This window comes from Eptesicus fuscus, chromosome 5, assembly GCF_027574615.1.
Source record: "Eptesicus fuscus isolate TK198812 chromosome 5, DD_ASM_mEF_20220401, whole genome shotgun sequence".
Lineage (NCBI taxonomy): Eukaryota > Metazoa > Chordata > Mammalia > Chiroptera > Vespertilionidae > Eptesicus > Eptesicus fuscus.
The window spans coordinates 33,861,147-33,873,362 of record NC_072477.1 but is presented as its reverse complement, the minus strand read 5'-3'; the positions used below and the strand labels follow the sequence as shown (position 1 = coordinate 33,873,362).

The 12,216-nt window shown below is 43.7% G+C and overlaps 1 protein-coding gene across 1 annotated transcript in view; it reads right to left on the bottom strand.

The window, feature by feature from the left end:
- Positions 1-7: 7 nt before the first annotated feature.
- The window catches only part of CCDC175 (coiled-coil domain containing 175), a 58,308-nt gene continuing 46,099 nt past the window's right edge, over positions 8-12,216 (bottom strand). Inside the window, exons 15-21 of the mRNA XM_028141642.2 lie at positions 11,652-11,731; positions 9,551-9,703; positions 6,828-6,924; positions 5,116-5,159; positions 4,644-4,794; positions 829-987; positions 8-149 (exon numbers count right to left, since the gene is read on the bottom strand). Coding sequence (XP_027997443.2) covers positions 887-987; positions 4,644-4,794; positions 5,116-5,159; positions 6,828-6,924; positions 9,551-9,703; positions 11,652-11,731 — 626 coding nt within the window. The 3' untranslated portion in view covers positions 8-149; positions 829-886. The remainder of the gene's footprint in view (positions 150-828; positions 988-4,643; positions 4,795-5,115; positions 5,160-6,827; positions 6,925-9,550; positions 9,704-11,651; positions 11,732-12,216) is intronic.

Below are 12,216 nucleotides of genomic sequence, written 5' to 3'. Positions count from 1 at the left end.
CAAGCATGGAAATATAAAGTATGTTGTCTTTTGTTATCTATTTATTTTCACCAATACAGTATTTTCTTCAAAAATAGAGCATAATTTATATAATGGTTTTTCTATTTATAGGTAGTTTGGTTGAAAATATCTTCATATTATTCCTGTTCCTGTAAAGAAAAACAATAATGAAAAACTTGACAAAAAGTCTCAAATGTTCTGACATTTGTAGTTGCCATACTAATTGTGGAAATTAAAAATATTAGATAGTGAGATTAATGTCTTTTTTCCACGTGAATAAATACATGTACTCACACATTTCCTTCCTCTTACATCTTATTTAAAAAAAATTGATTTTAGAGAGAGAGAGAAGAGAGAGAAACATCAATTGGTTGTGCAGAGATTGAACTGGCAACCTAGGTACGTGCCCTGACCGATCAAACCTGCAACCTTTTGGTGTATGGGATGATGCTCCAACCAACTGCGCCAGCCAGCCAGGGCTTATATATTATTTTTTAAGGATGCATACACATGCCACATTTTTTGATCCTGGGTCACATTTTTCTCCACATTGGGACATCTCTGAGTTAGGCTGCATCACTCAATTGATGGCTTCTTAGATTTAACAAAATGCAGAATCTATACAGCATAGGAACAGTTTTACTGTGGTTGTTGATGGGTATGCTGCTTGTCGATTTTTATACTCTGAATAGACTTATGGTTGTAACCATGGACATTTTTTTTTTTATTTACTGATTCTGCTATTGGTGGGGGTTACACAAGTTTGTTAAATCTCAAACTTTAAGACTTTCATTGACAGTTGCAAATTGTGGAAGAATGTGCACTCACTTTCTCTGTAGTTTATGCCTCTTGAATTCACAGCAGTTGTATCCTTGGGATTATTTTGCTAATTTTTCTTTGTTACTATGTTTTTCAGATTAAATGCAGCCAACACGTAACGGACTTTTTTGATGACTTTTTTGAAACGTTTCTGTTTGGTCGTCTTTTCTGTAAGAGTAAAAATAAAATTGTAAAAATTCTATGTGTATTTCAGACAGGTTTGGGTGGTTATTAGTGTCCCATTAAAATTCTAAGTTGCCCAAAGAATCCCTCCGTTGGACAACTACACAGTTGGAAAGGGGGAGCATTGGGGGTCCTGTATCCGATTACCAGGACTGTTCTTTTCCCACCACATTTGGAGCCATCTTAAGGCATCTTCTCTGACGTTCTGTTCTAGCAGAAAAGTGTGTATGCAAAAGGAGAAATCATGCAAGTAATTATGATTACAACTCAAAGGCAAAGACTTTCAGGAATACTTACTACATATCTGCCATTTTTAATTTGCACTGTGAAGAACAAGAGGAATAATTCATAGCAACTGTGGCTGCTAATGTTATTAACTAGCTTGTTAAAACATGGTTATTAATATACCAAAACTACCCGTGTCTAGTTCAACTTAGTCTTAACGTAGATCCTTGTAGTGTACAATTCACTGCTATACTAATAATTGTGCTAACCAGTGCTGGATAGGTTATTTAAAGTCAAATATTTTCTGATTTTGGTCAGTGTATCCGTTTAAGTTACCTTGTTACGTATTTGTCTAAAACCACTGGTTTGCAAGACTTGACTGCACATTGGAACCAGCTAGAGACTTGCTAAAAACATGCCTGGGTCCCATGCCCAGAGACTTATGGTCAATTGGTCTGGGGCAGGCGTCCTCAAGCTACGGCCCGCGGGCCACGTGCTATTAGCTAGGGCTTTTGAAATTTTAAAACATTCTTTTTGACCCTTTGCACTCGCTTTTTTCTCGATTCCTTTATTCTAATGCTAACCGTGTCGAGTCACACTCGACATCCGAGTGCAAAAGGTTAATACTTTTAAAAAATCCATACTCAGTTGCTATTTGGTTTAGGTATACAAATTAACTTATTTACTTGTTTATAAGAAAGAATATTAAGGCAAAAAGCAACTATCTTAGATTTCAGGATGAAGCCTGGTACTTTCTGACAAGTCACCCCCACCCCCACCACCCCTCCTGCCAGCTGGAACCCCAGCAGATCTCCACTCAGCCAGGCTGGTGCAGTTCTTGGCCAGGTGATGGGGCTGCTCCTTTGGGAAGTCATCCCTGTGTATTCCCAACACCCAAAAAGACTCCGACACCCCTCTTCACCTTCCCCCATAGCCACTCATTAGGAGGAGTCCACTGGGTTCTAATCGTCTCTTGTCTCATCCTCACAGTACGTGCACTCTGACATTCATACTGGGTGTCATTCAACTCCGGTGCCAGACTCAAAGGTGCTCACGACGCTAATGAAGCTAGTGCAGTGTTCCTGGAGAGGGTCAGGACCTGCAGGGCTGCAGTGACAAGATGTGTCCAGAAGAGGGCAGGGGAGAGCTGTTGAGCTGAAAGAGATCAAGTGCTTCTCTAGAAGTCCACGTGTGAGAGAAGCCATTCTACAAGAACATTTAAAAGCTGGGAGATTACAGGTGGCTCAGAGGTGGCCCAGTAATTCATGGGACCAAGGCTGACCTTTAGCACCTCAGGAGGGTGGTAGGTTTCAGGAATCTGATAAGTACTTAATAAAGGTCTAATGCTTTATTACTGCTGCTATCACTTATATTCTACAACCAGGGAGGCTAAACAGCACGTAAGAAGCAAAGCTGCGATGTGAGCCCACCTGGTGCCACTGCTCCAGGAGCAAAAATCAGCGGAGCTAAGCGGGTAGCGATCTTCCTTCAGATCTCAGCTCCATTTACAGTTCTTCAGAGACATCTCCGGACCCCTTACTGGGGCAAGTCTCCCTCGTAGATTCTTAAGTTCTTATGCCCCCCCTCAGGACACTATGACACTGACATTTTACATACATTTGTAGAAGACCTGATTCTCCCACCATACCAGCGGCGGACCAACTACACCTGAGGGGCAATTCTGCTACCGTGGCAGAGTTGAATAGTTGAGTAGGAGACCTTTCATGGCTGGCAAAGCCAAAAATATTGTCTGGCCCTTTAAAGTTTGCCGACCTCTGAACCTGACTGTGGTTTCCACTGAGGAGGGACCAGACCTATTTTCATTCACTATTGTAACCCCACGGCCTAATATAATAGTTGGCACAGAATAGACATTTGGTAAGTACTTGTTGAATACAGTTTAGAGTTGATAATGAAACAGGGATGGAACCTAAAAGCAGGACCAATCAGAGGAAGGCAAATATGCTCACCGATGGCTCCCCCAGGAGGCTCTGCGTCAGGCTGGCCGGCCAGCTTCCCCAGGCCCACAGCCTCCACCCGCGTGCACCTGACGCCTCCTCTCTTTCACAATAGACCCTGCCCACTCCCCTCCCTGCCTCTGAATCTCTGCCAAATGCAAGTGGGGGTGACCGCCTGCCTTGCTGTCCCAAACTCCATGCCTCGGCTGTTCAAAGTAGTCTGTTTAAATCTGCCCCAACACAAAGATTCCATCAGGCTTCAGACAGAAACAGAAGATGCGCTCATGTGAAAATAATGCAATTGACACTTAGAGATGATTTAGCTCTTAAAATTCCGCCTGATCTACAGTTGCTGGGGATGGCCTGGCCTTGCAAAGAAAATACAAAGTGAGGCAAGGCCCACCAGGGACCCTTTATGCACTCAAACTTAAGAAGCATCACCAGGCACCAGCAGGAAGACCAAGACAGCTGTTTGGCTGATAAGAAGGGGCTTTCCCACACAATGCTTCATTGGCTGCCTCAACATCACTTCTCCTGTCAGCAATACCCCCGGAACACTGGTTTTTAGCAAATACTGAAATGGTTTTTAATCCCATCACTTTTTCTCAACTTACGTTTATTATATTTCATTTTACTTTCTACACCCCACCTTTATAATTACTTATCTAATGAAGATGCTCTTTAAAATTAAACCTTGATGACCTCTACTAAATCCATATACTTGTTGAATGATTTTTTTTCCCATTTCGTAACTCCATCACTCTCCTGTACTCTATTCTCCTGACTCCTCCCCAGCCCTTTCTCCCTCCACACCCCACCGCATCAAGGTCTTCACCCCTGGGACCCCTGCTGTGCCTGTGTGAGGGCTCAGCTCCAATGTCCTAGTCTGGACAGGGCTCTGAGTCAGAGTAGGAATTAAGGAGGAAGCTGATATTCCTCTGGAGAGACCTGGCTGCTTGATCCTGAGGCGATCAATCCTGCGCTATAGGATGTATTCATATCTCAGAAGCCCCAGAAGGCATCACTAGGTTGTCAGGAAAGGTAGTCGTTGCTGTTTTTAATTCTAAATTCACCTCGGGAAGAAAAGGTAAACTGATGCTCAGTATCTCCTATTTATGAAGACAAGGAAATGTGTGAGAGAGTTTGGAAAGACTTCTTTGGAAAGTGTTTAAAATAAGAGTTTAAAAAATCAGAAGTAAGTTGAGGTTCAGTTATGGAGAAAACTCTCTTAGGTAGAAGGGAGATTGCCCGGTGCTGCTGCCCTGCCGTGTTCGACCCCGCAGATGAGAATCAGTGCTCACCTGAATGTTTGGGGGGTGATTAGGGGTGGGTTGTTGGGCATAACTAAGTTACTGGTAGGCAGGCACTCTTATCTGGGGGAGGGCTTTTTTGATAGCACCGGCTATGTAAATGAGCAGGAAGTTCTTTGTTACCCGAAGCTCTTGAGGTGCAACTTACCAGGAAATTCCATAGTGGCTAGGAACCGCAACTCTTCCAGATTCCCTTCTAACCAAATACTGATTTGCTCAATTTTTTCATCTCTTGCACACAGCCTGTCTATTAGACCTTTTATTTCTTGCAAAGTGTCTTCACTACCACATACAAATTCCTTAAAAAAAAAAAAAAGTAGCATTTTTGGGTGTGTGAGTATGAATTGCAATAAAATAAAAAACATATTCTGTCCAGGAAATCATATTCAAGACAAAAATATATATGCAAAATTGGTATTAGTCGTGCAAAATAAATGTGCAAATTCGCAAAGTTCTATAAAAGATCTCAGAAGAAATGGATTAGTAAATCACTGAATTTAAAAAATGTTGTCAATGGTTAATTTTCTTATGGAGCTATAATTGACATAGAACATTACATTGTTCGGTAGGTAAATACTCTTAGAAATAGGATACTTACAGAGGTAAAACAAAAAACTCACCTTTATAGTGAACTGAAATTCCGCCCACAAGTCCAAATATTGTGCTAAAATAAAGATTTTCAAAATGCACAGGTTACTGAAACAATTGGAACATTTTTTATCAAAGAAATGCTATTTGTGTCTCAAAAACGGTTTTGTGTAAATATTCCAAAATGACAGAAGAATTAGATCAGACTTGCCCTCCCACTGCAAACAAGCAGAAAATGGGACAGCGTCAGCCAGGTGGGTGAGCGGTCTTCAGGTGGCTCCAGCCCCCAGCTGCTGAGTTACCCCGGCCCTCAAGCTGCCCCACATGAAGCTGCCCCAGCTGAAGTCATGTGGAGCAGACCTGCGTTGTCTCCACCAAGCTCTGACCAAATGGGCAATTGGTGAGCAAAGTAAATGATGTGCTGCAATATGCTCCCCTTTCTTCTCTCTTTAAAAATCAATAAAAATCATATCCTTGGTAAGGATTTAAAAACAAATAATAAAATAAAAAAACACTTGTAGATAAATAGTAACCCCAAACTGGAAAGAATTCAAATGCCCTTCAGCTGGTGAATCCTATATAATAAAAGGCCAGAGGCCATAAGCGTCGTGACCAGAACGACCACTCGACCAGTCATCACGAGATGGCATTGACCACCCCTCGGTCCCTACACCCCTGGTCCGCGAGCGGTGGCAGGGTGGAACTGGGGACTGGCGAGTGGGCTGAACGGCTGACCTCTTGGTCCATGTCCCCAGCCCACAGGCTCTGATGGATCAACGATGGTGAGTGGGGGAATCACAGTGGGTCACAGGAGGACCGGGCTGGCTGTCAGGCTGTTGGGATCACCAGCTCATCCCTGGCTGCTCGGGGGGCTCAGGCCTGCAGGAAAGCCGGCGCCGGCAACTTCACCTCCACGTGCGTGTGCCAGGCCGGCCGCTGATGGAGCATGCTGCCCGCTCGGGGTTGCTCACCCTGGGGCAGGTAGGTCACAGGCACGCCCCGCAGCTTCCATCAGCGCCTCAAGCCCCAGCAGCAGTGGCAGTGGCGACGGTGCCTGAATGAGTGGCCCTGAGCGGGCAGCGTGTTCCATCAGCGGCTGGCCTGGCGCACGCACATGGAGGTGAAGTAACCAGCTTTCCCACAGGCCTGAGCCCCCTAGCAGCCGGGGATGAGCTGGTGATCCCAACGGCCTGACAGCCTGGCGGCGGAGGTGGAGTTCGGCCTGGGGGCTGGCAAATGGGCAGAAGATGGCCCTGATCGCAGGAGGCTAGGCCTAGGGACCCTACCCACATATTTCATGCGCTGGGCCTCTAATGGATAAGGAAAACATGGTATAGCCATGTAGTAGAATACTACACAGCTACATAAAGGAGCAAGCCAATGATACGTGCCACAACATGGATGGGTCTTAAAAACAGTTGGTTGAGTGAAAGAAGCCAGGTACAAAAGTGTGCATAGTCTATCATTCCATTTATATCTATATTTCATTTATATTCTTAGTGATAGAAAGCAGGTCAGTGGTTTCCAAGAACTGGAGGTCGGGTGGGGCTACAAAGGAACACAAGGAATGAGAATGCTCTATATCTTGTTTGTGCTGGCAGTGGTTACAATGGAATGCACATTTATCAAAACTCACTGAACTTAAGATGGTGCATCTTTTGCATGCAAACCAGTACAATTTGATTTAAATAAAACAAAAGCTTTCTACTTTATATGCAAAGATCACACAGGACACATTACTTACCGTGATTAGCTACCAGGTGCCAGGACAGGTCACTGAAGATGGACATGCTGGCTTCTTGTGCGTACGGCTCTATCTTGGTCTTTATGTGTGCAATATACTGGAAATCAAAGGCATGGGATTGCTTTAGGCAGTTTAGTTACTGTAAATTAGTTCTCTGTGCAGTCATTCAGCAAACATTTATTGATCCCTCCTCTGTGCCACCAACTGTTCTAGGTGCAGTGGTAACAGTGGTGAACAGCCCTGTCAAGCTTACATTCTAGTGAGGAAGATAAAGAGCCTACTTTCTAGCAAAGCAAGCATTTCGGCACCCAAATAAACTGAATATAATTTTACATAGAAGAAATTAAATGGTATTCTAAATGCTCGCTCTCTCTCCCCCCCCCCCCTTTCTCTCTCTCTCTCTCTCTCACTCACACACACACACACACACACACCCCTTATGCAAAACGGTGTGCAGTGAATGTCACAGCAGCGATGCTGCCTGACTGGAGGAACTCAGCATAAGATCAGGGAGAGGGTTTCCTGAGGCAGAAGACCCCCCAGGAGCGCTCACTGGGCTGGTGATGGCGGTAGCAGTGGTTTGCATACTAGAGTCATGGCTTTCTCTCTGACCGCCCACTCCTCAGGAACTCTAACGTCTCTGGGAACTCTGAGAGGACGGGCTTTGGGATGTAAACGTGGCGCTGGTCCAGTTTCAAGAGAGAAATAGTAGTGACTAGAAACTACTGGAAAAAAATGTAAGAAATCGTATCCACCAGAGAAGGAGATGACATAGAACTGTTTTTAACCACAGTGGTACAGGGTCTACTCATGCAGCCTTGACCTTGTGTCAACCTTTGCATGGCTTGTTGGCAGATATTATAGAAAACCAAAGTCAAGTCCAAATCACCATTCCTGCCTCTCTTTGAACGTGCTCACTACTTGTAGACTTGCCTAGTTCAGCTGGCCTCCTGAAACTCTCAAATGGGTTAGCACACTGAATTGTAATGATCTACTTATAGGCCCATCTCCTCGGCCAGAGGGTGGGCTTCCCAAGGGCTCGTGGCGGTGCCTTGTTCAGCTCTGCATTCACCGCACCTTCCCCTGGGTTTGGGACTCCGCGGATGCTTGCAGTGCGTGTTGAGTGAAGACACATAATCAGCAAAACAGAATGGTGAGTGAATAGGATAAAAGCACAGGGTCATCCAGGGGAATCAGTAGATTGGGCATTTAATCCAAAAGCGGAACTTTTAGAATCAACCTTTGACATAGGCATTCATTTGCTTGCTCATTTACCATAATAGCAGTACAATTCCAAGTATTTAAATAAATAATATATATCACCTTGACAGGAAGACAATAGAGTGGAGTATTTCCATGAGTGGATGGAATTCCTTATGAGTTTGGTTCAAGGGCTAGAAGAACAAAGATGTGTTGCGTGTGGGGGGGTTACTGGTGATGGTACCATGGAGCTCCATGGAGCACATTTACTTTTTCAAAGTACCTTGGTACCTTTTACGCCATTTTAATTCTACCAAAAAATACACATGCTATTGGTGGGGAAACTGTTGTCGTTGAACTAAGGACAACCATCACCCAGAGAGCTAAAGGAATGTTCTCCTTACTTAGAGTCTTATTGCTGTAGGACTGCTTTTATTTTTCCAACTTTTAAAAAATTCTAAAAAAAAAAAAATGCAGAGCCTCAGTTTCCCCCTCTATAAAAGGGGCAGAATATATTATCCACGTAATAAGGTTATTGGGATCACCCCATCGGACCGAATCCCTTTTACGTGCGAGGGACCTCGCAAAGAGCTGGGATACACTGACCTACTTCCTGACCTATTGATGGTTCACTGCGGGGGGCCGGGGGGGGGGGAAGATACAATCAGTACCAAACAACCTAATTTTTAAAATGGACAAAAGAACAAGCACTTCACAAAGAGGTCATACAAGTGGCCAAAACACATGGACAGGTGCTGCTTCGCTCGTCATCAGGAAAATACAAATAACGGGACCCCATCGCACACCCTCCAGAATGGTTCCATTGAAAGAGACCGAGCTTCGGTGAGAATGTGGAACAGCTGGCGTTCTCATCCGTTGCTGCCGGAGTGGCAATTACTGCAGCTTCTTTGGGAAACTGGCACTGTGCGCTAAAGTGGGCGTATATATCTCCATGGCTCTGTGATTCCACTTGCGTGTATGCCCAACAGAAATACGTACATATGTTCTCTATAAACACACACACATGTACTAGCATTTTCCTAGCAACACTATTTGTAATAGTTCACACGAGAAACTCTGAACCCCCATCAACGGTTGAGTGTGTAAATAAATTGTAGTAGAGTCCTACAATCGAGTACTCTCCAGCCCTAAGAATGAAGGAACCTCAACTGCACCCGACAATAAAGATGAACCTCGCCAGCAAAGTGCTGAGCAAAAGAGTGCGCGCTGTCTCATTCCGCACGTATCATGTCCCAAAACAGGCAAAACTAGTCTGTCGTGTTAGAAGCCAGTCTGGTGTTGCCCTTGTGAGGCGGTCGGGGGCGGGAAGGGACTGAGAGGGTACAGGGACACCAGTAACGCTTTGTTTCTCCATCTGGGTGCTGGTCACCCCGGTGTGTTCACTAGGCGTTACACGTATGATTTGGGCACCTTTAAGCTTCATTTAAAAGCCTTTAAGAGCTATTCTCTCACAACGATTACAACCAGAACCACTGTGCACACTGAAGTGCTCTTGGACGTACCTGTTTCAACCTTTCGTTTTCCAGGAGCAAAGCTTCTGTTTCCAGGTCATGTACATATATTTCATTTTCTAAGTTCTTTAGAATTTCAAAGTGACTTCTGATTCTATGGCTTTCTTGACTCCGCAACTGTTGTAATTCTTGCTTCAGTTTATTCTGCTCAGACACAAAGCCCACAGTTAACTCACAGATTCAACAAGCAGGGCGCTGATGCATTAGGCCGCCTGGACCACGTTCAGAGGGGAGTCCCAAGTCAGTCCTGAACCATCAGCAGAGGCTATGCAGACCTTCCCGCAGAAAAACTTTGTATTAAATCCAAAAGCCGAGTCATGGGAATTTATTCATGGACTCTGGGAAGCAGGTCTATGGGCCCTAAGTTAAGTTATTGAGACAACTTCACAAAACAGAATATATGTTGGTATATGAACAACTGTCCAGCAAAAGTAGGGAAGAGGAGAATGAAGTTTGTTGAGGATTTTCCGAGAGGATTTACTATTTCTTGAAGGAAAAGAATATTACTTTATAGATTTTTAAGAAACTTTGTTTTCTCGACAATCTCTACAGTTATTATACTGTTATGAATCACAATCTTTATTCATTGCATAATCATCACTAGCAGCATCTTATTAAGAACATAAAATGGTATATATTGTATACTTACAATTTTCCCCTTCATATCTCTCTATGCCAATAACATGTTAAAAGTTACTTTTTATATCAGTGCATCTCAAAAAATAGAATGTTTCCATTTTTAATTAAGTAACTCCACATACATGCTTAACTACTGATTATAAATTTTAAAAAGGTAGTAAACATCTCTTTACCTGTTCCCTTTTCATCCACTCGCTCCCTACCCTGCAACCTCTGACCACTTATTCTTGTCTTCATAGGAATTTACCAAAGTAAGAGTTCTGAAAAGAACTTTAGAAAGCATAACCCAATCTCTGCCTTATAAATAAGGAAACAGGCCACCTAATTATGTTCCCATGGTTACATGTTAGTTGCTTCTAGAGTCCCTGTCTCTCTCTTTATATATACACTAGAGACCCGGTGCATGGAATTCATGCATGGGGAGGTGGAAGGTCCCTCAGCCCAGCCTGAACCCTCTCCAATATGGGATATCCCTCTTGCAATCTGGGACCGCTGGCTCCTAACCACTCGCCTGCCTGACTGCCTCTAACCGCCTCTGCCTGCCGGCTAGATCACCGCTGAACTGCTCTCCCCTGCCAGCCTGATCGCCCCTAACCATCTCTGCCTTGGCCCCTGCCACTGTGGCTTCGTCCAGAAGGTCATCCGGAAGATGTCCAGTCTAATTAGCATATTACCCTCTTATTAGTATAGATACTAGAGGCCTGGTGCATGAATTCGTGCACCAGTGGGGTCCCTCAGCCTGGCCTGTGGGATTGGGCCAAAACTGGCTCTCTGACATCCCCAAAGGGGTCCCGGATTGTGAGAGGGCACAAGCCAGGCTGAGGGACCCCATTGGTGCACGATTGGGGCCAGGAAGGGAGGTGGGAGGTTGACCAGCTAGGGAGAGACCGTGGGAGGGCTCCAGCATGTCTCTGGCCCCTCTTGCTCAGTCCCGATTGGCCAGACCCCAGCAGCAAGCTAACCTACCAGTGGGAGCGTCTGCCCCTGGGTGGTCAGTGCACATCACAGCAACTGGTTGACGGGCCGACTGTCTGCTGCCTGGTGGTCAGTGCATGTCATAGCAAGCAGTTGAGGGGCCTTAGCATATCATTAGCATATTATGCTTTGATTGGTTCAACAGCCGACCGGATGACCAGACACTTAGCATATTAGGCTTTTATTATATAGGATACAGACATGCATATACACACATATACACATATATTGATATATGAACAACTCTCCAGCAAAAGTGGGGAAGAGGATATACAAATACACATATATATGTATGTGTATATGTGAGTATATTGTTACAAAAATTTCAAAACATTAACATTAAAAGGGTACGTTTAATCAATGTGGATTTCCTGAAAACTCCAAAGGTGCCAAAGTAGTATTGTGAGTATATACCAACATTTTTTTTTATACCAACATTTTAATAGAAGAAAGAAGAATGGATGCATGGACTCTTTACCATACTGTTCACTTGTCTTGTAAATTCTCTTGTCATTTGAGAAATCTGATCGTTCAGTAAATTCTGTTCCTGTTTTTGTTCTATAAAAGAGATACAGAGAGAAAATAACTACCCACAATGTTCTCTGGCTTAAAAAAAAATACATCAAAATAAGAAAGGAACCTGGTTTTAAAAGTCAAATACTATGGCTTATAACAAAACCCACACCTGTGTCTGACTCCTAAGGCTAAAATCATAGCTGGAAATGATATAATTTGCAAATTCATGCTGAGAAACAGGAAAAAAAATCTCCACATGGTAGTAGATAAAGAAGTTGATTCTACCTTTTACCAACTACAGGAAGAAACCACATAATATAGTTGCTGCTAATTCTTAATTTTGAACAATCTTTAAAAAAGAAAAGGAAAAATTTGACAACAGCAACAGTAAGATTTTGTGTTATAAAGAAGAGGAAATTTGTAGCTAAGAAAAAAAAACAAAAACCGGTGGAGGATCCAAGATGGCAGTGTAGGTAAACACCTAAACTGCTGCGTCATACAACAATTTCAAAACTACAACTAAAAGA